We start from the raw sequence: 27,924 nt of genomic DNA, 5'->3' as shown, positions 1-27,924 counted from the left end.
AATTTTTTTTATTATATCAAGTATTTTTTCTAAATTATTTCCATATAAATTTAAATAAACTATAATTAAATTATATGTATGATTTGTGAGTATTAAATAAAAGTGATTTTATAGATTAATTATTGATTTATCATATTGATGATTTTTTAAAAATTATATATTTATTTTTATTTTAAATATCAATTTAAATTTTGAATGAGTTTTTCATAATTTATTTTAATTTTAACTAACATAACAAAATAACTATATACCTTTTCAAAATTGTGAAATTTAAAAGTAGTCGTTTAAGATGTATTTAATTACTTTGCTAAAAAAATTAATTAAATTTCACAATCCTGTATACTACATAAAAAATTACTGATAATATATAATATTTTTGTAATTTAAATAAATAAAAAAACAAGTCATAAAAAAATCGCCCCTTAAAGTGTTCGAGACAAAAAATCTGAGTCCAAAATTTGGTAAGTTTTGATTGTCCCATCAGCTTTGTCAACTACTGCGTACTGAAAGGCAATTCTTTATAGCTTTCAATGGCTACTTGTCTCAAAATAAATGTCACAATTCACTTAAATTTCAAATTTTAATATCTAAATAAATATTTTTTATAATATATTTTTTCACCCCTCATTTTACATTTTATTTGCTTTTAAAAATTCACAATAATAATATAAAAGTTATATGAGAGAATAAAAATATTGATAAAAAAATTAGGCCTTTAAAGCTTAAACTATGTTGGAGACATAAGATCTGAGTGCATAATTTGGGTTTAGAGTGTGTGGCAGCTTTGTCATATGCTCCGTACTGAATAATCATGTCAGCAACAACTACCGTACTTTCATTGCAATTCATCTCTCTGTCCTATCAATTTTCATTATTCCTAACCTTCCACTCTTATATTTTAATTCTATATTTATCTTTTATTTTTAATCTAACTTATAAATATCATATATTTCTCTTAATTATATTTTTTTAAACTACATCTTGAATTCAAGTCTCATTATACATTGTTGTCTTGAATATTCAGTCATATATTTTTTTTATTTCATTTTTCTCTCTTTTCATTCATTTAATATAAAAAATTAAGTCCCAACTAATTATTTTCTCAATAACTTTAATAGATACGAGAAAAAGATTAAAAAATATATTGTATTTAAAAGATCATTTTTAGAAATAAAAATGTACTCTTTTCTTCATTTATTTACCCTTTTAATATTCCATTCTTTTTCCTACTAAAAATTATCTAAAGTGTAAAATAGATGGAATTAAAAAGAAAGATATTGATAAAGAGAAAAAGATATAAAAATTAAAAACAAATATAAAATAAGTCTAAAAATATACTATGTAATTTTATATTTATTCAAAATGACATTTTAAATTTCATATATTTTTTAACGTAAAACTAATTTTAGTGTTAAATGTTTATAAAAAAAATAAAAATAAAATACATGATATAATAGAAAAATAAAATAAAAATTTATATATAACGGTTATTTTTTTTTATATATATATATATTTTTCAAGTAATTTGTTAACCGTTAAATTATTTAATTTATACAATTTTACCATAGTTATATATATATATATATATTATTTATAATAAATCACATATTATTTATGTAATATTTCGTTTGCTTGTATTTGTGAATAGATAGGCCGTGGTGTATATGGAATAGATTTATTACAATTTTATAAATATTTTTAAGCCATAAAATAATACTTATCATTTTCAATTGTACGATTTTATTTAAACTTGTCTGCTATAATTTTAGAGTAAAATTAGTTATAAAATTTTTAAAAGTGTAGCGATTTTAAATCTTTACTGTAATGAGATGCGATAAATTTTACTTTCACGTGTTAAACTTAATATGAGAGTTAAAGACAAAGCGTAATTTAAAAAAAAAACTATTTTAGTAAATAATTTTTAATTAATATTATTGTGTAAAATAATCATATGATAAAGATACCTAACTTTATATCTTTTAAACTTTTGCATATATTCTGAATTTTCATAAATATATCAACTTTTAATTTGAGTCTCTGAAATTTAAAATTTTGTATCTTAATTTTAAAAAGTGAATAGATAAATAAAAACTCAAATTTTAGAGAAGTGAATAGACATTTAAGCTTTTACTGATCATATAAATGAATAATCATAGAATTTAGTAAAGTATCTTTTGGAGTTTCAGTTAGTTTTTTTCACATACGAGCATGCACAGTGGTATAGGGTTCCGAAACATACTCTAATGAACCAAACCATGCAAATATTATTTAAAAGTGGCAACACTTGGTAACTCTTTTTATCATTAACTAAAATAAAAGGAGTACCCTTTTGGAATGAGATCTTGAAGATCTCCTATGGCTGTGAATAGTAAGTGGCTGGGGCACCCAAATCATAGAGAAGACTCCACAATTTGGGCCACAAGGATATGAGGAAGTTGCTTAAGGAGGTGACTTTGGCTCTGGTGACAAAATCTTTAATTATCTGAAATGTCAAAGATGACAAAATCTTTACATCCATAAATTTTTTTTTATCAAATCACCTTAAAAGATTTTATTTTATATAAATGATGCACTAAAGGATGAATATTTGAAATAAAGTAAAAAAGAAGTTGAAAAGATATTGAGAAGGGAAGACAACCCATGATATATAGTTCCTATGCATCCATTCAAATTTGGAAAATTCCATTAACTACATGGCCCCATCTGGAGGCTACTCACAGAGAATTGCAAGTGGGAAATCCGAATCTGTGGGAGCATAAAACACCCTTATACACTTATCATCATTTTTTCAATGTTGCATGTCACAGAACAAAGATTTACTATTAGAATTTGCATCCATATACATTAATTACAGCATACAATATGCACTGCACTACTGTACTTTTTGTCTGACTCAAGCTAGAACTTCCAAGGTTATCATAAAAGCTATGCAGCCGTTCACCTAAACATGACAGTCATCAATGGAGGAATGCACATGGGTGGCACCACCCATACCCCTTTAAGCCCATTCCTCCATGTTGTGTCTTCAATTTATTTTACCAATGAAAATACTGTTTCAGCACTGTATAACATATGTTGTAATTAGCATCTTATTTATGATTGCCAATTCCATGCAATTCAATTAGTCGGTGATTTGTATCGTTTGATAAAATATATTATATAACTTTGATTCTTATGTTACATTACTGATAAATTACCTTAATTTTGTATCACTGATATAAATTACATCATTCCACTTCACGTAAGCTTAAATTGTCAATTGAAAAGGAATTGAATGTGCACTACTAAACTTTTTTTATTTGATTATTTCGTTACTTTATTTGCACTCAATCCTTCAATGCAAGCAATCTGTTTAGTTGTTCCTTTCTTTTAAAATAGAACTTTCATACACTTATGATTAAGTTGTTTTTATCTATTTCTAGTTTAAAATGGTTACACTAAACATCATACGCTATTTATACTACTATATATTTGAAAGCAATTTTTATCGTCTCTAAATTTTACGATACGATAAAATGTATGATTCACAATTCAAAAATTAATACTAGTGTAATATTTTAAAGCTACAACCGACAATAATTGTATATATTTTATTGAGCTTGATTAAAAATAAAACGAAAGCAAAACAGATTTTGTCTTTAATTAGATGCTTGTAGGAAGTAAAATTACTACAAATGAAGAAAATTGAAAAATTATATAATTCTAGAAATATCATATTTCTGAGATTAAAGAATATATATAAGTCGTTCACCAAAAAAATATTTAAGTCATATTTTATAACACAACATTTTATTAAATGATAAAAAAATCAAATTGGAAAAAGAATATTTATACTTTTCATATAGTTATTTTTCTTTTTACTTTTATCACAAATCTAAATGAATTTATTTCTAGAATTTTTATTTTTTTTTCATTGTATTTGAACACAAAATATTAATATATTTTTTATAGACAAATTTTTAAATAATGATAACAAATTAAAAATATGAATGGAAATCTAGATCGTATTGATTTGATTTAGATTAAATTGTAAATAAAAAACCTGCATGTTACATATATGTCAAATTATAAACTATATGGTTTAGATATACAGTTCCATCAATCGGATAATCAGTTACACTAAGATGTTCAGAACAACATTGAAAATTGTAGAAATGTTGGAAAATAAAAAGATAAAATATCATTGAGAGACACATCCATAATTGTTTGTCACTATTAAAAGGCCTTTTATATTAAAAAGAATTCAAATACACCTTAAATTCATCTCTCAAGAAAGGAGAGTGTATATTTTACTGTAAGAAAGAATAAAAATATAGCTTAAGTTTCTGTTAAGGAAAGAGAGTGTAATTTACTCCATTAGTTATGTTCTAAGATTAACATTTTATCAACATTCGATATTACAAAACTAAAAGTTTACTCTACCAAATCAAATTGGGAAAGATTATATAAGTAAATTAGATTTTAATTTTGGTAAAAATGTGATTGTAAAATTGAAAATTAAATGAGTTAAACTTTTTGATCAAGATAGCAACACAGTTTGACTAGTCAAAATCAAACTAAAGCTGTAACTAATTGCTTCTAACTCACCTTATTTAGTTCAAAAGTATAATTACTTCTATTACTTTTAATATGCTTTTTGGAAGAAACATTTTGTACCTTTTTCTTTTACTAGTTTAAGTCAATAGTAGTTATTATCATCTGCCAACAATGGTTAGGTCTAATGGTAGGGCTAGTCCCTCACAAAGTTGTGAATCACAGATTGGATTCTATTTAAGACACTCACATAAGAATAAGATAATCTTCTATGAAGCTTAATTACTTATGAGAAAAATGACAATTTTCTCAATTATGTCATTAATTCTATCTGATTCTTAAAATATTTCACACACATAAAAATAAGAGAGCAACAATAGTGAATGACATAATATTAAGAAATTAAAAATATTTTTATTTAAATAATAACTTGGTTGTATTTTTTTTTTAATTATTATGTTTATAAATAAAAAAAAATGGCGATAGTAATGATTCTATTTAGGGTTCAGTGCACGTCCATTGTTACCATTTTGGTATCATGATGTTAGCAGAATTATCCACTTGCACATGTTATGCCTGCTATGTCCATGCATTGGACATCGTGTTCTGTGACTCCAAACAGTTTTACGTTGTTGGGAAGATTTAATTCATTCGCAGTGTTGAATTTTCTAAGAAACGATTGATTGAATAAACAACACAATCATAAAAGTAATATTGAAGAACGTATTCAGCAAAATGTTCATATAACATGGAATCCTACCTTTGGTTTGCTGGTATCAACTTCTTTTGTTTATAAGGGTATATTTAAGCACATTTAATGGCTAGAATATGTATAAAAAAGTTTTATATATGGTGAGAAACAAATTTTATTTAAGTGTTCTTTATGGCTCAAAAAGATTAATATTTAATTTTTGGAAACTGTCCGTGACATTCAATTTTTTGTTTATAATATAAATCTTATTAAATAATCCTTCTATCCTTTTTATAAAAAATAAAAAATTAAATCACCAAAATAAAAAAAAATAATTATGTTATATTTTTTATAAATATAAATTTTATTCTAAAAATACTCATGATATTAAATGATGTAGTTAGTAATTTATATATTTAATAATATTAATAAAAGAAGAGTATAAAAAAATTTAACAATTAATACATCTTAAATCTATCATTTGTTTCTTATAATAAAGATAAAAAAAAAATTCTATTTTATTTCTTATAAAATGGACTGGAAGAAGTACTATTTAAAAAATAGTAAAATTATCAAGAATTATGCTATATACTCATATATAAATTTATGTATTAGAAATTATGATAAAAATAGATTAATAACATTTTGAGGCTTGCCAACTATTGTTCTGTCCTCAAAACACTACTTCAAATTTTTGTAATTTTTTTTATTGAAAATCACATTTAACTATGTTAAAAATCACAAGGAAAAGCAATAACATTTTATAACAAATTTTTTCATGTAATTCCTTAACCAATGTCTTTAAAACACTTGCCTAACATTTTCAATAAATTTATTTTGCCTTTTAATTTCTTATCAAGTACTCTTGAGACACTAATTAACATCTATCTTCAATTTATTTTTAAAAAAGTGATTATTTATACATTTTTAAAACAAATTTAACATAAAAGATTATTTTTCCAATTTATTTCCAACAAATAATAAATTCAACTGAACGATTGGGTACAAGAAATCATGAATTGCAATTTCACTTCCAGTTCTAAGAATAAACTCGTGAGTACAACATAAGTTCCCACAATGATGAATTTTTAATCTTGGGGTGGTGGGAGGTGAATTTTCATTCAAGACAGCACTGAATTACCGACTCTATTTAAAAAAAAAATACTATCAATATTTCCTTATCTAATGTATTAATTTTTTTTATATATTCTTGAAAAATAGTTAGTTTAAAATTGTAACAAAGGAACTAAGAAATACATTTAATTATTTTATTTTTATTAAAAATATTATAAAATTTTGTTTTACTCATTTTAGAATTTGTCTATGCAATAAATGAATAGAGAAGATAAAAAAAATAAGATTTAAAATAATAATCATCTTAAGGGTAAAATTTAAAGAACAAAATTAATTCTACCATAAAATTGTAAAATGACTATTATTTTGAAAAGACAAAATAAATTAGATGAAGACACTATTTTTTAGAGACAAAGGAATACCAATTTAACTATTTAATATCATGATTATTTTTAAAATAAAGTTTAAATTTATAACATATAACTACTTTTTCATTAATATTGATAAATTAAGTATTTATTTCTTATAAATGGGACGAAAGACAGTATTCAAAGGTAGATTCTTCTGAAATTCTTTCATTTAGATACAAGACATTCTTGAATTTGGAGTTTTTGGTACTTTGGATAACATCGAGAATTGTTGCAACTGATATGATTGGTAGCCAAATATGCTGGCAAATAATGTTCAAATATGTGGTTTAATATGATGCCACAAAAGAAACAAAAATATAAAAAATTGTTCATACAGTTTACCTGTTACAACTCACAAAGCAGTTTTACAAGGCTAAAAATGATAATAACTTTTAACAAGTTCGAACTTAAATCTTCATATTTACTGAATACTGTATCTTAAAGATACTTTTAAACTAATCAGGTGTCAAACCTGCTAATCAAGTCTTCTCTTTGAATCATGGTATCCAATGGACTTGTATGTCTGTCCTTCATCCAAATAGAGGCCAAGTTATGGCTTCATATGATCATTTGTAATGACTTGAGTGCAATATGACTCAATGCATAGTTTCAAGTCACTTGTGCTACTGATTGGAAAGCTTATTTTCTGTTAGAATTACTTCTCAGAAAGCATCTTCTCAATTTGACCATTTTGGTTGTACAGATCCACAATTTTCTTAGCATATGTAGGCATGTGCCTATCAGCCCTGCATGCATTTACGTTTCAACAATATAAACAAATTATCCTCAATATCAAAGCAAAGGTTTGCCCTAAATTATCCCAGCTCCTAACTAGAAACAAAGAAGGAAAAAATAATTTATGAATATTATTTGATGATTCTATGCTATGGAGAGAGAGAGAGACACTTTATTGGCTTATCCCTAACCTAAGTTAATTAAGGAAATACAGGGAAATAAAATCTTCTCGAACCTGTATAAATCAATTCTAATTAAGAAGGAAATCTCAACGCTAGGATCGAATCATGAAAATTATATTAACAAGGTCACACAACTGCTAATTATTTTTCTTTAATATATCATCGATCTAAAATTGTGCTTTCTTTAATCATGTTGAAGCATGATGCAAGGTGTGCTAATGGACAATTGCGAACTAGTCACAGAATAACGTTATTGGAGCTTCAGACTTTATTCTTAAGTCATCAAGAAATTGTCGTCAAAAACAACTCAAATACCCGTGTTATAGCTCAAAATTTTGCATTTGTACTTGACCTTGTAACTATATTTTGCTTCTTACCACGCCATGTCACCAACCTTCCACCTAAACATGCAGTATCTTGAGGTGGATCTCCTATCAGCAATTGACCCACATGGTCTGCACTTGCATATGTTTCCATGGACAATCTCCAGTCTTTCTGGAATAGCAGCCTTCTTCTTGGGCTTGCCTTAAATACTAAGATTTTATCAACGCCTATAAATGTCTTCCATAAGGATTGTGCATGAACTGACTAACCACACCAACAACAAAAGTGATGTTTGGCTTGGTGTGGACTAGATATAAATAAGCTTTCTCTTAAGCCTCTAATACCAGTACTCCTCCTTTTGGGGCTCTCTTCATTGCTACCAACTTTTTTATACTGTTCTATGGCTGCTCTAGTGGTTTTGCAACTCTAATTGCATTCCGGCATGTTGCCTTTAGAAGATTAGGGATATACTTCCTCTGGGAAAATATATTTGTCTTCTTTGGAATAGGCAACTTTAATCACAAGGAAAGTAGTTTAGCTTTTCTAGGTCCTTCATCTCTAATTGAGCAGCTAGCTTCTCTCTTAGGATATGTTTTTCAACATTATCATCGTTTGCAGTGATCATATAAAGAGAGTATGTTTACCTTGGCTTTGTCTATATCCCCAAGTGTTAAGAGTTATCATATTGAAGGTTAATAGGGTTTAGTATTGAGCATATGTGCTCTTAATAACGATACAAGGGTTAAGAGAAAAAAAAATTTCTCCTACCTTCTACAAAATAAAATAAAAAAATGAACTAATAAGAGGTCCACATTTACTCTCAAACCTAACAGGGCCGAGAAGCCACTGTCTGGTACTTTCTCTCCATTTTCATTGTAGAATTGCTCTGCTTTCATTCCATTTCTTCTCCAATTGATTTGATCCTATGCTTCCACATACAAGGGGTGTTCAAAACCAAACCAAACCGATTTTAAACCATCAAAGTGATCTTAAAAAATTGAACACTGATCAAACCGAAAATCAATCAAACTAAAAAATTCACACTATATATTGTAGTTTGATTCGAATTTTGGTTCTTATTATTATAACCAAACCAAACTGAGGTGCACTGCAGTAAGTGGTATACTACTATTTCCTCAAAACTATCATTTCTTTATCAATTGAGTATCCTTTTTTTTCTTCTTTATCAATAAATTTACTGTTCTTTCATAGTTTCATCATTTTAATTATTATATCTTTTCTTTGTTTTTTATTTTCAGAACAAATTCACTTAATTTTTGGGTTACTTTATAAACTAAAATAAACTAATTTTAGAAAAATAAAAGTCATTTAAAAAAAATAAAACTAAAAAAATCAATTAAAATTGAATCTTAAAATATCACATTGGTTTTACCAAGAGTCTCACAAACAATCTTCTTAAAGAGCATTTATATACAATTCGTATGGTTATAAGTACTCTTATTCGATCTCATCTTGATGACTTCAATTCTATTACTATGGATTCAAAAAATATTGATATCATGATTAAAGGTGAAGACAGAGTTTTGCTAATTGTTACCTTGACTTCTACCCATAAACACTTTAAGGAAATAATGTTGTATGGTATTGACACCTTATCCTTTGAAAATGTTAAATAAAACTCTTCTAAAGAAGATTTTGATTTTAAAGTTCTTTCTAAAAGGTGAAGGTTGTATGGTATTGACACCTTATCCTTTCAAAATGTTAAATAAAACTCGTCTAAAGAAAATTTTGATTTTGAAGTTCTTTCTAAAAGGTAAGTTTTAAGTGTCAAAGGAAGAACTCGGAGTGCCTGATACAAAAAGTCCAGATCAAAATCAAGGAGACACAATTCTAACAAAACTTGTTGCTATTGTAAGAAATTAGAAATGACATTTCTAATTGTTTTATTTTGAAGAAAAAGCAAGAGGAGTAAGAAAGAAACCTCACCTACCTGTTAAAGCTACTAATATTGAAATTGATTTTGAACATCCTAAGAGGAGTAAAGTTAAATAGATTCTTGATTCTAAATGTACCTTCACGTGTGTCCTTATAAGGACTTGTTTACCACTTTTGAATATGTTGATAGTGGTATTATTTTGATGGGTAATGATGCCCAATGCAAGATTGCTGAAATTAATAATATTCAAATCAAGACTCGTAATGGTGTTCTTAGGACTTTAACTAATGTTTGTTACATTCCTAACTTGAAGCGAAACTTAGATTTTTTTAGGCACACTGAGTCTCATGGGTGAAAAAGTACTTAGTTGGTGGAGTTCTAAAGATATCAAAAGGTATCCTTATTTTGATGAAAGCTAAACCATATTGAAGTTTACATGTCTTCCACAACTCTTTTGTGTCAGGTTTAGAGCTATATCTGATGTCAACAAATTATGGCACACACGTCTGGATCATATGGGTGAAAAGTCATGCATCTTCTAAGCAAAAAAGGGTCATATTGGGAAGCATAGTATTGGTAAGTTGGAATTCTATGAACATAGTGGTTTTGCGAAACAAAAAGGAAATAATTTCTCAACTGCAAGAACAAAGGGCATTTGTGTCATATTCACTTTGATTATTGAGGTCTTTCTAAAGTTTTTTTCAATGGAAGACATTGTTACTATTATTGATGATTTTTCTCATAAGTTTTAGATTTATTTTCTATAGCATAAAAATGAGGCCTTCCCCACTTTAAGTGGAAAACTCTTGCTGATGTCCCAACAGAAAAAAGGTCAAGAAACTCAAAGCAAATAATGGGTTAGTTTTGTGAAGGTAACTTCAATGAGTTATGTGCAGAGAATGGTGTTGCTAAACATATAATTATCCTAGTTACACCCTAGCAAAATGATGTAGTAGAATGGATAAATAGGACTCTACATAAGTTAAGAGAGCTTGCTGTATGCTCTCAAATGCTTGTTATGACATTAACATGAATTTTCGGCCAAGGCAACTCTTATAGCTATTTTTCTGAAATATGCTTTTAACAACTCTCATAGCTATTGATTATTCTAATGAGAATTTTTTGTTGTCCTGCTCATGCACATGTAAATAATAAAAAATTAGCTATAAGAGTTGTTAAAAGCATATTTCAGAAAATTTCCAAATGGGTGGTTTATATATTTGTTACTTTATGCAGATGATATATGAATTGCATCATGAGTCCTTGATCAAGAAGTTGGAGGTCTTTTAGTTCTCCCTCTTCCTCAACCACCGTAGTTTCTCCCTCTGCATCCCCTTCAGCTAACACCAAAATTTGTAACTGTTTGTTTGCACACACATGGCCCGGACCAAACTTTTCATCACACCTGAAACACAATCCCTTCCTAGACCTCTCTTGTAGCTCTGCATCGGTTAACTTTCTAAAGCTTCTTCCCCTGAAGGTATTAGAAAGTTTCACCACACTTCCCTCCCCTGTAGCACTTCCAGTTCCGAACGCATTGGACTGTTGCTTCACTCCCTGTTCCCACGTCACCATGCGGTTACTGCTATATGTCCTCATTGGCCTACTCATCGTACCTATTGGATTTCCCCCTTTGGTGGCCAACTAGTTCTTCTCATCCACTCTATGCACAATCCATTAATTCAGCCAAGCTTTTTGTTAGATAGAGCTTTAATTCTGCTTTAATTACTTCTGTGAGGCCATTCAAAAATATGCCCTTCAAGTATGCTGGTTCTACACTCTTTAACAGACCAGTAATCCAGTATAGAGTTCAAACTTCTCTCTGTATTCTTCCATTTAACCTGTTTGTTTGAGACTCAGCAACAGTTCAAAAGGATTTTCAACCATGGTTGGTTGGAAACGCCTAATAACTGCTGCTCTAAATTCCTCCCAAGTCGGTTGGTGTGCCAAGAACTCCCACCATCGATACCAAGTCAGCGCTTTTCCTTCCATCGCCACCATAACCGCCCGTAAATTTTCTCCAAACATCCCTTTTAAATCAAAATATCTCTCCACTCTGTTTGTCCAGCCATATGCATCCTCTCCATCAAAAACAGGTATCTCTAACTTCCTCCACCTATCCACCTTGTATCGTCCACCATTGTGGCTTACCTGTGTTCCGCCCTAAGGAATTGTTTGGCTTCTATCGCTGTTCTCTTCCTCTTGTCTCGCACAAATTTCTTGCAACTGAGGCTTGCACTTCATTTAACTATTCAGCGCTCTTCTCTATTGTTTCACGCATCTCCAGGAACTTGTTGCTTTGATACCAGTTGGTGCACCAACTGGTGTGAGAACAAAGACTGAATCATATTCAATTGAACTGATACGGAAATAAAAGTTACGTAGGAAATTGAGGAAAACGGACTGAGTACAAAGGCTTCCTCCCAAGATGTTCAAGAGCCTGGTCTCTCCCTTCCCGAAACCACTCAAAAACTGCCTACCTTCCTCCCTACCTCTTCTCCTATTTTTATTCTGCTCGTAACTGCTTAGAGGCAGTTACACTTGCCCCCACTATTAAAATAACAACTGCTAAAATAATTAATAACTGCTAAGATAATTCAATCCTATTAAAAAACCTAAGTCTTGGCTCTCTTCTTATAATATTTACTTATAAGGGGCCTTTCTTACATCTTTGATCTTATCAAGAAATACATCAATTTCTTGTGACGATCTTCAGCTTATCAAATAACTAGTTTGTGGCACATTCTTATCATGTTTCTTAATCACCAAATCAAAATCTGCTCTAGGGCTCATACAGATCCAAATCAATCCCAGAATTCTAGAATTTGTCCTAAACAATTTGATTATAACTCATATACTTGTCCTTTTTCTAGTGATTCTTGTGCCAATTTCACAATTCAGATCAATAGCACTCATCTCGTTTTGGAAACACCTAATTCTGATATCTGTAGCATGAGTTATGGATATTCTGTAACAGGACACGAATTCACCTTTGATATTTGAGTAGCCTTGGGTTCTTAGAATTGTTCATAGGCTACCTCCTATATTTCCTACAAATCCACATCCAATTCTACCTTGACTAGCCTTAACCATGATCTGAAATCAAGGGGGTTTATAAGGATCCTAATCACCTGGGGTTAGCAGAAGCAAAGTCTCCCAGACCAAGAGCTCTAATATGAACTTGAAACTTGAAAGAAAGAAGGGAAAAAATAATTTCTGAATATTATTTGATGATTTTATAGTACAAAGAGTGATATAGGCTATATCTAAGTTAATTAAGGAAATACAAAGAAATAAAATCTAATAGAATCTGTACAGATCTGTCCTAATTACAAAATTAGGAAAAAAATATGAACAATTATATCAAATCATGCTAATTATGTTAATTAGGTCTCACAACATCCTACGTACCTTTCCTTTCCCCACATACGATTTACATGTAAAAAGTTGCGAATGGTGTGATAATCAAGTGAATAACGTGCAAACTCGAGACCCTTTGGACCAATCTGAACATAAAAGCCAGAGCAATATTATCACTATGTTGTGAATAAAATACATGTATCAATGGATAAATTGATAAGAAACTTTTACCAAGTTTAGTATAAAAGCCAGCAAGTTTCCGATAAATTTTGGGGCAGGCTGAGAAGGACCTCTTCCTAGTCAAATCAAGAATTTCAAAAAAAGAAGTAATTAACTTCAAAAGTTTACAGGGTAGTACTGATCAAAACATATTGAGAAGAGATATCTAAGCCCCCAAGGTAACATAATAACTTTCATATTCTACCATAGATACATCAATCCATAAAATAATTTTATCACAAAAATCAAAATGCAAGAGCCAAAACAAGATATGGAAACTCCTATAAAATAAATACATTACATAATGAAAGTCATACATACCTAACTTAGCTTTATCATCAGCCTTAACAGTCTCCATGACAAAAGGTCGCCTATCTCCCTGAACCAAACAGAAAAAGTAATCAAACCTTTTCCTTTCAAAATAATAATAATAATAATATGCTTAAATGGAACAGAGATGATAATTTACAGCACTAATTGTCGGACTGATCTCCAGTAAGTTCTCTACAAGACTCAACATCTCTCTTCCGCGTTCATTCCTGTCATATTGAGAGCATATGCGGACTAAACATTGCTTACAAAAAAGTAACCCTTCAACAAAAAGTAATGCATAATTTCTTGGGCCAATAAACATTTATGACCGTTAAAGAGCATGTATAGACTAAATGATATAATGCAAGAAAAAAAGGAACTTTCACATGCCTTAGTCAGTGGTGTTACCTGACTGTAATATACTGTGGATGTTGCATCATGCTGATTCCAGAATATTTAGGCACACCCATATACCCAACCACCAAGTCCTGAAATTTTTTTTCTAATGTAAATATTTCTAAAAAGGATAAGGGGAACATGCAAGCATATGAAAAATTGAAAGTAGGAATATACGTAATTCCTTAACACCAACTGGATACGTTCCCAACTTTCAAGACTTGATATTTATGGAACAAAACCAAGATTGACATAATATTTTACAATAAAAGAAAAGTTGAAATTTGACCATCATGGAAGGTGATTAAACTACATATGATGAAAGAACATGCCACAATAACAATTTGTGGAAAACTCCACAAGTGAACAACTAGAGGCAATTACAAAATCATCCCAAGTTCAAAACAAATATGTATGTTAAAAAGACAAGGTCAGGCAGAGAAAGACTTACTGCTAAAGCATTTGTATAGTCGAAACAGCTGCAGGGAAAAATGGAGAATTTCTGAAAATTAGTGCAACATAAAATGAAAGAGGAAATATAAACTGAAGTAAAAACAATCTCATGATTCATATATGTAAATTAGTGAAAGTAAAACAAAAATTACCTGTAGCAAGACGGGGCAATAACATCGACCAACTCGTTCGCTGGTAGACAGAAATATGGAACCTGTTTAAGTTAAAAATTTAAACTGAATAGAGCTGCTTGCTTGTTAAACTCATGGACATACTAAAATAAAAGGGAGCCTTTTTACCTCTTCTATATGACCATCCAAATGCTTCAAGTGAACCTGCCAGAATGTTTGAAATAGCGACTGAATAAGAGAAAATAAACTTGGCAATAAAGCAAGATGCATCATAAAGTACTATTCTAAGAATCTAAATAAATCAGCTGGTAGAAATTATCAATTTATTTTTCACTGCCTAACCGAAGAATTCATTTGTCAATAGATGCTCTAAACCAGAAAGGATTTTTGTGCTGAAAACCTTGTAATCTTGCATAAATTCATAATGGAGAACTGTTTCTGGTGATTGGCTTGCAGCTTTTAGAAACTTATCCAGTCCTTCCCTGGTTCCATTGTCCACTGTCGAATGAGAATATTAGTACAAGTCTAATTTCTTTAAGGATGTGTATGCATAAAATTAAACAGCATCCATTAAGCAACCACTCACAAAATTTATAAACATTCAAGTCCACTGTCAAATGAGAATTTTAGTACAAGTCCAATTTCTTTAAGGATGTGTGTGCATAAAATTAAACCGCATCTATTACACAACCACTCTCAAAATTTATAAACATTCAACAAATGATTTATAGCAAAGCACTAAACCTTTTCCATACCACAATTTGTGCCTAAAACATAGAGCCTCTCCAAATTCAAGTGATGCTCAACAGATCTTAATGCTGCAATTGAAGAAATTATTCTGCATTACAACATTACAAGTCACAATGGAGAAAATGATGAAAATTAGCAAAACATTTACATCTTTATAGTAGTGATACCTTGCACCTGGCAACCTACACCACAGAAAAGAAGACGCTTGACGCCTGCGGCCTTTTGATAATGAAAATTCAAACAGACATACTATGAATATAAAAGGTTCACAATAAACAATACATCCAATGAATCATATGAGAGCTAAAATTAGAGAACAAAACAGAGTGATGCTGTAAGTACAAACATCATGGACAGTTGACAGTTTGTCTTTTATTACAGTTATCATAAAATTAAGGTTTCTGGCTTCTTGGACTTTACAGAAGTTAAAATTTCCTTTTATATGTCTAAAACATTATCAATATCAGACTACTATCTCTCATATAAGAGAATGAAATACAAGTCATCAGAAATATCCACCTCAAAGCAAAGAATAAACTTCTGAAAAACCAGTCACCCTTAAGCCAAATGCCAAATGATAAAAAACAGAAAGAACAGATAAACTGTTTGATAACCCCATTAGTAGTGAGTTAAAACAAGACTACCCATTAGTTAGTTACATTAACTAGTTCTTTAGGTGAGTTAGTTTGAATAAGGCATGTTGCCTATAAATAAGAGGGGTGATTAGAGAGGAACATCATGTGATTTGAAAAAGGCAACGAGGGCCTTCTGGAATTGGGAGGTGCCAACCCTCAAAATTATGCAGTGTATGTGTACTCTGTTCTGTAAATTATAGACAGACAGACAGACTTTCAAAACAACTGAATCTCCCAGAGAGATCATTAATGCTCTTATAATTCGGAAAAAGCTTTCCACATTTGTATCTCTGTATGTCTCTTATATTTTGAAGAATAAGAGTATGGAAGAAATAAAAGATAAAAATTAAAATGCCTTTGGTTCTCATTCCCATATGTTGTTTCACATTATATCAACATACCTCAACCCCTACTATAGCACTCCCATGTATTTAGTAATCTTGATCCATTTGAATGACAACTTTTTGAGTCATTTTTTGAATCAATGGATAAATTTATTTGCATAAATAATTTGGTGCTATATGCAACCAAATTTTTAAATATGATTTAGGAACATGACAAATTCTTCAATGAAAAGAGATTTTGCACACCTCAACAAGAGCAAGAGTATTGAGGTTAGGTGACAATGTTGGCTTGACACCTTTAGCAGCCAACACTTCATCTGGCGTCCTACAAGAAATTTGAAGAAATAAACAAAGGAAGTACTGTAACTGGAAAAACAAAATTAATATAGTGATAGAATATTAACTTAGATTCATTTTACATGAAAAAAAAATGCGGCAAACCTTGCTAGAACAGGTCTTGGAGCAAACCTATCATCAGGATCACTATGACATAGAAAGTTACATCAAAGTCAATGACAAAGAAAACAAAGTTAGCTTTAGCAATCAAAAACATTAGCATCTTGTTAGCCATCTAAAATCACAAATTCTTTCCATTACCTTTGTACACAAACAACAGCTTCTACCATGCCTGATTTTAACATTTCTATTGCGATGGTTGTTACTATCCCAGTCCATTGAGCCCCTATAAAGAGAATGAATTTGACAGGCAAAACTTATTCCAGAAGGCTAATGTCATTTGGAAATAAACAGAACCACTGATAATATGTCGGTATATCCATGCCAAATAAGCAGAACTATTGATATATGCCCACACCAATATGTCATCATTCCAGTTGGGAAACCTCATCACATAATTAGCCGAATAAAGATATGGAAACCATGTATGTATAATTACCTATTAATATTTTATATTGACTGTCAAAATTGAGCAAATTAGGTGGTTTACTATCAATAAATAACACTGGAAAAATAGGGTAACGGGCAATTTATAAATATAAAGTTACATTCACGTGACATCTTGGTTTCCCAGAGCAGCATAAAATATAAAATCAGCATTCATCTAATTGGTCTCTACATTATGCTAGACCCTTTATAAAACTATAAGTTATATTGCAATTCAGACCTTAAATTAGTCAAATTTGTTTCACATTACTCTATTCGCTGTTTCTGACAGGGTAAAAAATGAAACAAATTTGTATAATTCAAGGACTAAATGTTTGCATAATTTAATCAGGGACTACATTACAAGTGAGGCACATCTCCAAGGACTAAATATCTGATAGGAACTGAATTTATTATATGACTGAGTATAGAAATTCAGAGACAAATTCTGAAACAGCAACAATATGACTAGAAAGAAGGGAAATCAGAGAAAAAATATTAATAGAGCAGATTTCACTCCACCACTTTCCCCCTCATTCCCCATCTTACCCCCACCTCACATCTTCCTTCTATGATACACCCTCAATGAGTGGATCCATCAATATCAGTTTAACTTATGTCCTGTGTCTAGAACCTCAATAGATCATACAAACCATGATAATAGAAAATTCCTATTTGCTTGCACCAACTCCAATTCCCATCATATTCCTTACTCCTCAAAATTACTGTAAAGGACTACATAAAATCCAGCAACAAACGGAAATCATTTGAGCTTATCATGTAAAAAAAGCATCAAATTAAAATAGTAATCCATAAAGATGAGGGGCCAAAATTGAAATCTATGCAAACTACACTCTACAAGAAACAGAAAAAACTTATATATTACTAAAACAACAAATTTGCTAGCCAGGAACAGAATCCTTGATTTCTGTGAATCTGTATAAATTTAGGAATAGCAATCAAAATCACATATCAGGAATGCCATTAAAAATAGTGCTTCATAAATGTAAAGAATAAACAAGAGGCCCCTCCCAAAAACTGATATAGTAATTTACCGCAATTGTTTATCAGCATAATATAAATGATACTGTTTCAACTTTCAGTGGAAAATTATATAATTTGATGCACAAAAATATACATTGCATTCGGAGACATCAAATTTGATACAGCATCAAACTCAGAATAATGAAGAAGTAACACAGATGCAATCTCACGAGTCTTCCATTTTCAACTCAGAAAAAATACCTTCCACAGGGTGAAGTTTCCGAGCATATAACAGTTCCTCATATACCCCTAAGTAAGTCTCATCCAATGTATCAGTTTTCCTGCCTCTACCGTGGACAACAGGTTCCAATCTCTGAAAGGGAAAAAATTGCACAGAAAGAAAGCAACTTCAGTTTGGCAAAACATTGTCCAAAAATGACTAATTTCCTGGATTTAGTTATATCAGCTCTGAAATTTCCAATCAGAAGTAAAGCATGCTAATAAAAACGTTTAGGCAATGTTTGAATCAGCCATACAAAATATACAGTTATTTTTACTCCATAACAGTTATTTTTATTCTTATCACTAGGCGTTAGCAATTGACAATGACACATCACTCATCGTTAACAAATTTGAAAGATTTTATTAACCGTATATTTAAAAATAAAAATAAAGCAACCATCTAGTTTATGCATTACATCCATAACAAGGGTAAGAGGAAAGCAACAGACTTACTTCAATCCTAGACATTCCATCTCCCAAGAAAGCACATGCATTCTTGACATGGGCAATATAATATGTGTCACACAACCCACAACGACTGTCCCAAAAGATGAATAGCTCAATCAAACCATGAAAATAACACATACCAAAAATAAATAAAATAAGATGGGTAACACACACATATATACCTGCAATGATCTTTTGCTGGGTAGGTGCCACCTGGTGGAATAGGTTTGGACCTTTTCCTCCAATCTTGTCTCAAAGAGGTATCTGTTTGCCAAAAAACACAATGAAAAAGAAATGAGTCAGAAGAGAAAAAAGCAAAGCACAAATGCATGCAGAAAGAGAAAGAGTAGTGAAATGTGAAATAGGGTACCTTTGGATGATGATGATGAAGAAGATGAAGAAGCACGAATGGAGAGAGAGATAGGTAGCGAGTGAAGGAAGGATAAGGAAGACATAGTAGAGTAGAAGTGAAACTGTGAAACTGAATGAGAACTACGAATGATGATAGGTTTGGTGAGTGACAAAGGTGACTTAAACTTGATGCTAGTTCTGCTCCACATGTTAATAATGTTGGGCCCCAACCTGCCACATCCTCATAAAAACAAATATCTAATAATTTCTCTTAAATTTTATTTTCATTTTCGTCTTGTTTTAGAATATTTTGTAATAAAAATAACTACGGAAAGGTTGGCATAGTTAGTTAAATGTTTTTAATTTTGTTAAAATAATAAATAATTTTCATTTTTACTGTAATGAATATTTTTCTGTTTAAATGTATTTTGCTTTATATTTTTAATCAATGCTATAATAATATTTATTTACGGGTATTTATGACCTAATTGCATTATGATAAAGATGTTAAAACCTTTCGTGCACGTAAAGATTTATTAAAGATACTTCTAACGAAATAGGAGACAAATCAATATTTGTTGACTTTTTATTTAACATTTTATATCTATTATTATTTTTTATAAAATAAGATTATTTTCAATAAATAAATATATGACATAAAAATATCAAAAGGATTAATCTTTCTAATTATTAATTGAAAAAACAGTGTATATTTACCTTTATTATTTTATTTATTTTTGTAAATAGACACATTTCAATATTTTTTATTTTAATAATCTTCAAACTCTAACTATTGTTTTAATAAGCCCTTCTGTTAATTTAAAATTAAATAATTTTTATACTTTATTTATATGTAAAGAAATTCAAAATTAAGAATGATAAAAATATTTTTTAAAAAATTGTATGAGCATAAGCAAGCATAAAATGAAGAACAAATGGAGTAAAGAATTATTATAAGTGATATTGTATGTAATAGATATCCGACTCATAACTATTATAATTAACTTCGTAACTATGATTCTTTACATGCCTACGCGAATTCAAGGTAGAAAAATTCTACTTTGAGTTTATGTTATAAGAATGCAACATCTTCTAACAATTGGTTTAGTTAAAAAAATGAGCTATTAATCATATGAAGGAAATATTACACTACAATATGTTGTTGCATAAAAAAAAGAAAAAAAAAAAAAGGTAGAACAATATTAGAAGTGTTACATTATATCTCTAATATCATTTAAAAAAAAATTATAATTCACTAAGACTTTATGTAAGAGTTTAGAGGGAGAGAAAATGAAAAAATTTAAAGAATAAGTGATAAGAGGAGATAAGAAAAGTAAAAAGGGTTAATAAAAAATTTCCTAAAAAATTTAAAAAAATGAGATTATGAAAATTTTAGAGAGTATATAAAATCACCTCTCCCATCTAAAAATTAATAAATAAGAGTTATCATCACTTTAGTTATGTGGCAAGTTTTTGCATTGAACTTTTAAGTTGATTATAGAAACCAATTATGTGTTTGATGACTAAGAAACAATGACAGAACCAAAATAAATATGTATACTAGATAAGGACATAAATTAGATCATATGTGTTTAAAGTCAAGTCTAAACCACTATAAGTCATAATGTGTAAATTTGTGTTTTATCTAAGATGAAGACTATGATCTAATGATCCATTGAGACACCTCATTTCCTCTTGATAGCATTCTAATGAAGCTCACATGGGTTATACATAAATTAGCTCGCTTTGTTGTTGATTGCTAATTTCTAGCCTAGTTGATGCTACCACTGGAAGGCACCTACTACTAATTTATAAATTATAAAGTTTAGTGATAAGTACATATTTACATATTTTGACATACTTTTCAAGCATGCTCATGTGCACTTATTATTGATTTGAATGGATTTTTGTACTAATTACTTTGTTAATTGTTATAGATGAGCATGTGTGAAGATTCACCGGAATTATGAATATCTTGGATGAAATTCTAAGAGAATTAGGCCATTAAGAAGCAAGCACACCTAGTCCTTTGTTTTAAGCATGCTCATGCTTCATTTGCATGCACGGTCGTGTTGTGATGAAGCACGCCCATGACTCCAGAATAAGCACGGTCGTGCATTAATCTAGCACAGCCGTGCTCACTTGCGTAATTCACAAATTTTACATGATTTTGGAACTTAAAAACCTTATAAAAAAGAGGTTTATAAGCAATGGTTCACTATTCCCTTCTTGAGACTTGATTCCTAAATTCTACGAGATTCTCTCATCTCTTCCGCACGAGATCTCTAGCACATTTCTAGAGGATTTGGATCTTCAAGCAACTAGACTTGGAGAGCGGGATCTTCCTTCTAGTTTATTTTTCATCTTTGTTTATGATTGTGTTTATGGCTTTATTTACAAATGCTTGGGTTTCTTTCTTGAGTATGAGTAACTAAACCCATAACCAGGGCTATGAGAACTCTTGTTCATAACTTTATGAGATTTTTATAAGTATATTTAGATTTGATTTCCGTTGTCATTAGTTTTTCTTCTACTGCATTTGATTATGTGTTATGAACTGATCACTCGTAACATAATTCTAATTAATTACATCATTAAGCGATTGTACCTCGATTAATTAATTAATTTATAGGATAAAATGAAACAAAAGATAAGGTGGACTAAACTGATCTTTCTCTTCCGATCGTTATTAGGATAACAAGTTCATAGGTTCTCTATGCTTCCTTTAATTGATATCTTGCATGACCATTGGATATTAATAGCAACTGTACGAATGATTTGTAATCACACAGACATCGAGTTTAGAATTAATTAGAGAAAGAACATAAAGGATTGAATAAGTAAACTCATATGCCTTGGGTTTTTCTCCTATAACTTTTCATAAGACGTGTGTTGTGATTTCTACTTTGAGATCTAGTTATAATTGTTTTAAACCCTTTAATTTTAAATGTGCAATTTCACATTTTTTATGTTCAAACAATTAGACAAAGAAATTCTTCGTAATTGGAAACTAATCCTTAAGAAACGATAATTTTGAGACTCGTTTTTCAAAACCCTTTATTACTTTTCGATGGATACACTTGCTCATCGAACAAGTTTTTGGCGTTGTTGCCAGGAATTGTTTTTCAATATTGAGAAAATCTTACGTTTGATTAATTTGAGCAATTTTTATTTTGTTTAATTTTTTTTTTTTATAATTCCTAGTGTATGCTCACTTGCTCCAAGTGCTCTACAACTTCTTTATTTGACCTAGAGATCAAAAGAACAATGCATAGATAAAGGAAAGAAGTGAGTGAACAAATAATGGCAGCAAGAAGGACAACCATTCAGGATTACATGACATCCACTGCCCGGGGCACTCCAGGAAGCATCACTGCCCCCAATGTGGAAGCCAATAATTTTGAGCTAAAGCCTATAACATCCTTATTTTATTCAAAATCATAAGAAAATAAGTTATTAGTTAGAAAGGAATAATTAATTCAAATCCATTTGCTAGTCAAGTATAAGACGTGTAACTATAGAACATTTCATTTATTTTACTTTATACTTATAAAAATTTAGAGAACAAATCCATGGAAAGTAAACAAATTAAAAAGGAAACATGAAATAACATTAATAAATATATAGTTCTAAAGAGTTTACAGTGGACTAATTTTATCAAATATACATCAAAATACATTAGAACTCATTTTACAACATTTACAAAATCCAAAATATGATAAGTCCTAATGAGCAGTATATTCATCACACGACCAGAGAAACACTAGTCGTCCCCGTGCCATCCCTCTATCATCGCGATATCATCAGAGTCGAGATCATCATCTAATCCGAGATACAAATCACCAGGGTCCTCAGTAACTTGGGCACCAATAATCCGCTCAAATGTCCACTGAGATGGTCTTCCAAGGTAGTCATGATCATGGTATGTAAACAGATAGATCAAAGCTGCTAGGGTCCTCATACTACCAGGAAATATATATACACAAAGAATATGATGGATTCTTCTTGAGGGAAACTAATTCCATTTCCACCATAATAGTATCACTAGGTACATCATTTACATCTATAGCAATCCTAAAGAAACAAAGTTGTTGATACTCATTAAATACATAATTTAATCTATTAGTTACAAAGCTACCTACTAGTCTAATCCTCTCGTTGGGTGTTGTCATCTAGGTTCCCTGAAATGATTGTGTAAGGATGAGTCTTTATTCATATTACCAAGTATTCATTCGCAATTATTAACATAGTAAAAAAAAGATAATACAACAATTAATCATGTTACGAAGTCATACTCATATACATGCAATAATCTTTAAGTATTCAAATTATTACTCTTCATCTCTTTCTTAATACTCAGGGTTCTTATTTCACTTTCATTGTTCCTAGGATCCATCGAGGTCTTCCTTAGCATAGATAGTCGCTGAATAGCCGCAGCTACACGAATACAACGTGTGCTGACCCGGCCCTTTTTAGCAAAAGCATGGTCAGGAGTATTAGTCAGGAAACGAGTGTGAGGCCTATGGTGCTCATACTCTCATTTGTTTTGCGCAATTCAAGAGGAGCATCCACCACCCTCATTTCTCCAAGACTTCTCAGTTGTCTCCATCTTTCATACTCCCAGTGTACCTTTGAACTATCCATACTCATCCTTATCATATTTCATTCTCATTTCATTTCTCTTTTCATATTTCTCATCTCATCTCTATATTTCTCACTATCTATTTATTAACATATTATTCATACTTTTATCTCTTTCTTTTACTCTAGTTCATTATTATATCACACATAAATCAATCATTGTTGAGAGTTAGTTCCCTCAGACTCAATCCACCATGTACATGCATATACAGTCAAAATAAAAATCATACACATCATCAAACATCACAAAACAAGCTTCAAACATAACAAAAACATGTTTTCATCCAACATATACTTAAAATCATATATTTCATCACAACATCTTCATGAATACAAGCATACCACTTCTTTAGTAACAAAATAGAGCTCTCCTTACCTTAAAATGGAAGTTTAGTAAAGGGTTTTCGAAGGATCTTGCTTAAAACATGAGGTTCTTTCTAAATATCACAAGAAATCTCATATAGGGAGGGAGAATCAAGAAAATAACTAAAGAAATGAAGAACCAAGCTTCAAGAATTTACCAAAGAACAAGGAAAGTGAACTTCCAAGCTTTGATCAGAGAAAGGTTGAGATTTTTCAAGGATTTGCTGAGAAAATGAAAAGAGAAGTCAGAGAGAGCGTATAAGGTCGTAACTTGGATTATAATCTAAGTTTCTCAACTTGGAAACCCTTAAATACCCCTCAACTTGTGACATTCTCGCTACAGCAAAACTTTCTCTCGCTATAGCAAAAAAAATCAAACAAAATTGCACTTTGCTATCTGTCATTCTAGTTACAGCGAGAACTCTTTGCTATAAGGAGAGAGCATTAAAATGCTTGATTCTGGACGCTAATTTCTCGCTACAACGAGACACATCTCACTACAGCAAAAAATCCTGTAATTTAAACAACTAAAACTCTCCTAATTTCAAGCAACATGCATTAACATCTCATACCAAATACAAAATTAATAAAGAATAAAAATAGGGGTGTTACAAAGCCGGCGCTAATAACCATGATACAAAACTCCATCCAATTTAGAGGCATGCACAACGAAGATCCTAATCTCCATATGAAAAAATTCTTTCGAATGACTGATACCATAAATACAATGGAGTAGCCAATGATGCCATTTAACTTTATCAATTTCCTTTTTCGGTATCAGAAAAGGTGAACGCATGGTTCATCTCACTTCTAGCCAACTCCATCACAACATGGGAGGACCTCACTCAATAATTCTTGAGAAAGTATTTTCTGCCATTAAGGTCCTCCTCGCAGCCTCATGACAGACATAAGTTGTTTCTAGCATAATGAAGCAAAATCTCTAATTGAGGCATAGGAGCAATTGGGAGAGCTTTTAAAAAGATGTCCGCACCATGATTTTTCGATGTGGAGACAGGTGCAGGTCTTTTACAATGACTATCCATTACTAACAAGGCTATAATTGATGCTGCAGCAGGAAGATCCCTTATAAGAAAAGATTCAGATGATGCATACAAGCTGATTGACAAGATGGCATTTGCCAGCTTCTAGTGGCACACTGCTGATTCTTACGACATCAAAGGGAAGGAAGCTGCTCCAGTCTACCAAACAGAGAGTAGCAACCTATTGACGAATCAAATGCTTGCCCTTGCAAAGCAGTTAGAAAACTTTAATGAGGGCTTAGGACCAATTCGCAAAATCTCCTGCAAATCCAGAATTTGATCAAGAGGATGTGAACTTTATGGGTAATAATTAAAACTCAGGGTGGCATAATTGTAACACACGCCCTTAGAGAAACCGCCAAAGGAACCAAAATGCACCCTATTGCCCTCCTCATGTGCAGAACCAAGGAAAAAAGGTAGAAAGAAAAGAAGTTCCCAAATTTTAATCTAATTTTCAAAAATAAATGATGCAATATGTGCATAGCTCTGACAAAAGGATAGCAAAACTTGAAGCCCAAATGGAGCAACAGATTGAAAAGGAGGATAGGAGCAACATATCTAGGAAACATGAAATGCCCCTCAATAATATTTTAATTTATGAATTATTTGATGTTTGGGACATAGACTTCACAGGACCTTTCCCTAAGTCCATACATAATGAGTACATTCTTGTGGCTATAGATTATGTTTCCAAATGGGTAGAGGTCATAGCACTACCCACAAATGATGCTAGGGCAGTGGTTAAATTTTTAAAGAAAATTATTTTCACCAGGTTTGGAACCCCTAGAGCTATTATTAGTGATTGTGGCACCCATTTTTGCAATAAGCAATTTGAAACTCTTTTAACAAAATATGGTGTCACCCATAAAGTATCTACTCCATATCATCCTCAAACTAGTGGTCAAGTTGAGATATCTAATAAAGAATAAAAATAAATAAAAATCTTAGAACGCATTATCAATAATTCTAGAAAAGATTAGTCTTTAAAATTGGATGATGCACTCTCAACTTATCGTACTGCTTTCAAAACCCCCCATTGTCCCCTTATCGCTTAGTTTTTGGTAAAATTTGTCACTTACCTATTGAGCTCGAATACAAAACCTATTGGCCTTTGAAGTTCTTAAATTTTGATTCATAGCTTATACGTGAGAACAGATTGTTGCAGCTCAATGAATTGGATGAGATGCACTTTGAGGCATTCGAGAATGTCAAGTTATACAAAAAAACACACTAAGAAGTGGCATGATAAACACATCATCCACAGAGGTTTTCAAAACTTCTTCAGTGGGCAAGTGTACCCGTCAAAAAGTAATAAAAGAGTTTTAAAAACGAGTCCCAAAATTATCATCCCTCAAGGATTGGTGCCCAATTACTAAGAATTTCTTTGTCTAATTGTTTGAACGAAAGGATGTGAAATTGCACATTTAAAATTAAAGGGTTTAAAACAATTATCACTAGATCTTAAAGTAGATATCACAACACACGCCTTAGGAAAAGTTAGAGGAGGAAAAGTTAGGGCATATGGGTTTACTCATTCAATCATTTATGTTTTTTCTCTAATTAATTCTAGATCTGATGTCTGTGTGATTACTAATCATTCATATAATTACTATTAATACCCAATAGTCATGTAATATTAACATTCTTTCCTTTAAGTTAACACCCCCAATGGTCATGTAAGGTATCAATTAAGGGAAGCATGAAGAACCTATGAACTTGTTAACATAATAACGATTGGAAGAGAAAGATCAGTTTGGCTCACCTAATCTTTTGTCTCGTTTTATCCTAAAAATTTATTAATTAATTAAGGTACGGTCGCCTAACAATATAATTAATTAGAATTATGTTACGAGTAGCAAGTTCACAACACATAATCATACGCAATAGGAGAAACACTAATCACAACCGAAATCAAATCTAAATATACTTATAAAAATCTCATAAATTTATGAATAAGAGTTCGTATAACCCTACATATGGGTTTAGTTACTTATATTCAAGAAAGAAATCCAAGCATGTGTAAATAAAGCCATAAACATAATCATAAGTAAAGATGAAAAACAAACTAGAAGGAAGATCTCGCTCTTCAAGTCCGATCGCTTGAATATCCAAATCCTCCAAGAATGTGGTAGAGATCTCGTGCAAAGAGATGAGAGAATCTCATAGAATTCAGAAATCAAGTCTCAAGAAAGGAATAGTGAACTGCTGCTTCTAAACCTTTTTTTTATAAGGTTTGTTCCAAAATCATGTAGAATTTGTGAATTACGCATGTAAGCATGGCCGTGCTAGATTAATGCACAACCGTGCTTATTCCGGAGTCATGGGCGTGCTTGATACACAGTCATACATGCAAATGAAGATATGGGTGTGTTGAAAACAAACGATTGGGCATCCTTGCTTCTTAATGGCCTAATTCTCTTAGAATTTCCCCAAGATGTCCATAATTCCTGTGAGTCTTCACACATGTTTATCTAACAATTAACAGAGT

At 30.8% G+C, this 27,924-nt stretch overlaps 1 protein-coding gene and 1 non-coding gene across 3 annotated transcripts in view; both read right to left on the bottom strand.

Annotated features, from left to right (window-relative positions):
* Window positions 1–19,553, bottom strand: part of LOC113873782 (7-hydroxymethyl chlorophyll a reductase, chloroplastic) — a 31,793-nt gene extending 12,240 nt beyond the window's left edge. The window contains exons 1-19 of one of the 2 annotated variants that reach the window (XR_003505962.1): window positions 19,412–19,553; window positions 19,224–19,305; window positions 19,048–19,132; window positions 18,574–18,685; window positions 17,044–17,128; window positions 16,888–16,929; window positions 16,693–16,771; window positions 15,635–15,686; window positions 15,473–15,535; window positions 15,118–15,215; window positions 14,886–14,921; window positions 14,739–14,800; window positions 14,585–14,612; window positions 14,146–14,225; window positions 13,895–13,964; window positions 13,747–13,804; window positions 13,438–13,502; window positions 13,258–13,352; window positions 7,303–7,454 (exon numbers count right to left, since the gene is read on the bottom strand). Coding sequence is in view for 1 of the 2 variants with exons in the window: in XM_027512096.1 (XP_027367897.1) it covers window positions 7,364–7,454; window positions 13,258–13,352; window positions 13,438–13,502; window positions 13,747–13,804; window positions 13,895–13,964; window positions 14,146–14,225; window positions 14,585–14,612; window positions 14,739–14,800; window positions 14,886–14,921; window positions 15,118–15,215; window positions 15,473–15,535; window positions 15,635–15,686; window positions 16,693–16,771; window positions 16,888–16,929; window positions 17,044–17,128; window positions 18,574–18,685; window positions 19,048–19,132; window positions 19,224–19,305; window positions 19,412–19,496 (1,368 nt within the window). In the remaining variant the exon portion in view is untranslated. Of the gene's footprint in view, window positions 1–6,941; window positions 7,455–13,257; window positions 13,353–13,437; window positions 13,503–13,746; window positions 13,805–13,894; window positions 13,965–14,145; window positions 14,226–14,584; window positions 14,613–14,738; window positions 14,801–14,885; window positions 14,922–15,117; window positions 15,216–15,472; window positions 15,536–15,634; window positions 15,687–16,692; window positions 16,772–16,887; window positions 16,930–17,043; window positions 17,129–18,573; window positions 18,686–19,047; window positions 19,133–19,223; window positions 19,306–19,411 lie in introns of those variants that run through there. The other variant, XM_027512096.1, reaches the window with a different exon arrangement.
* Window positions 19,554–25,288: 5,735 nt separating this feature from the next.
* Window positions 25,289–25,395, bottom strand: LOC113873958. Its single transcript, XR_003506023.1, has one exon. It is a non-coding gene; the product is annotated as a small nucleolar RNA R71 (small nucleolar RNA).
* Between the last annotated feature and the right edge of the window lie 2,529 nt (window positions 25,396–27,924).

The sequence above is a fragment of the Abrus precatorius genome, unplaced genomic scaffold, assembly GCF_003935025.1.
Source record: "Abrus precatorius isolate BTA unplaced genomic scaffold, Abrus_2018 Scaffold7, whole genome shotgun sequence".
NCBI classification, from domain to species: Eukaryota; Viridiplantae; Streptophyta; class Magnoliopsida; order Fabales; family Fabaceae; genus Abrus; species Abrus precatorius.
This window is presented reverse-complemented; position numbering and strand designations above follow the sequence as displayed.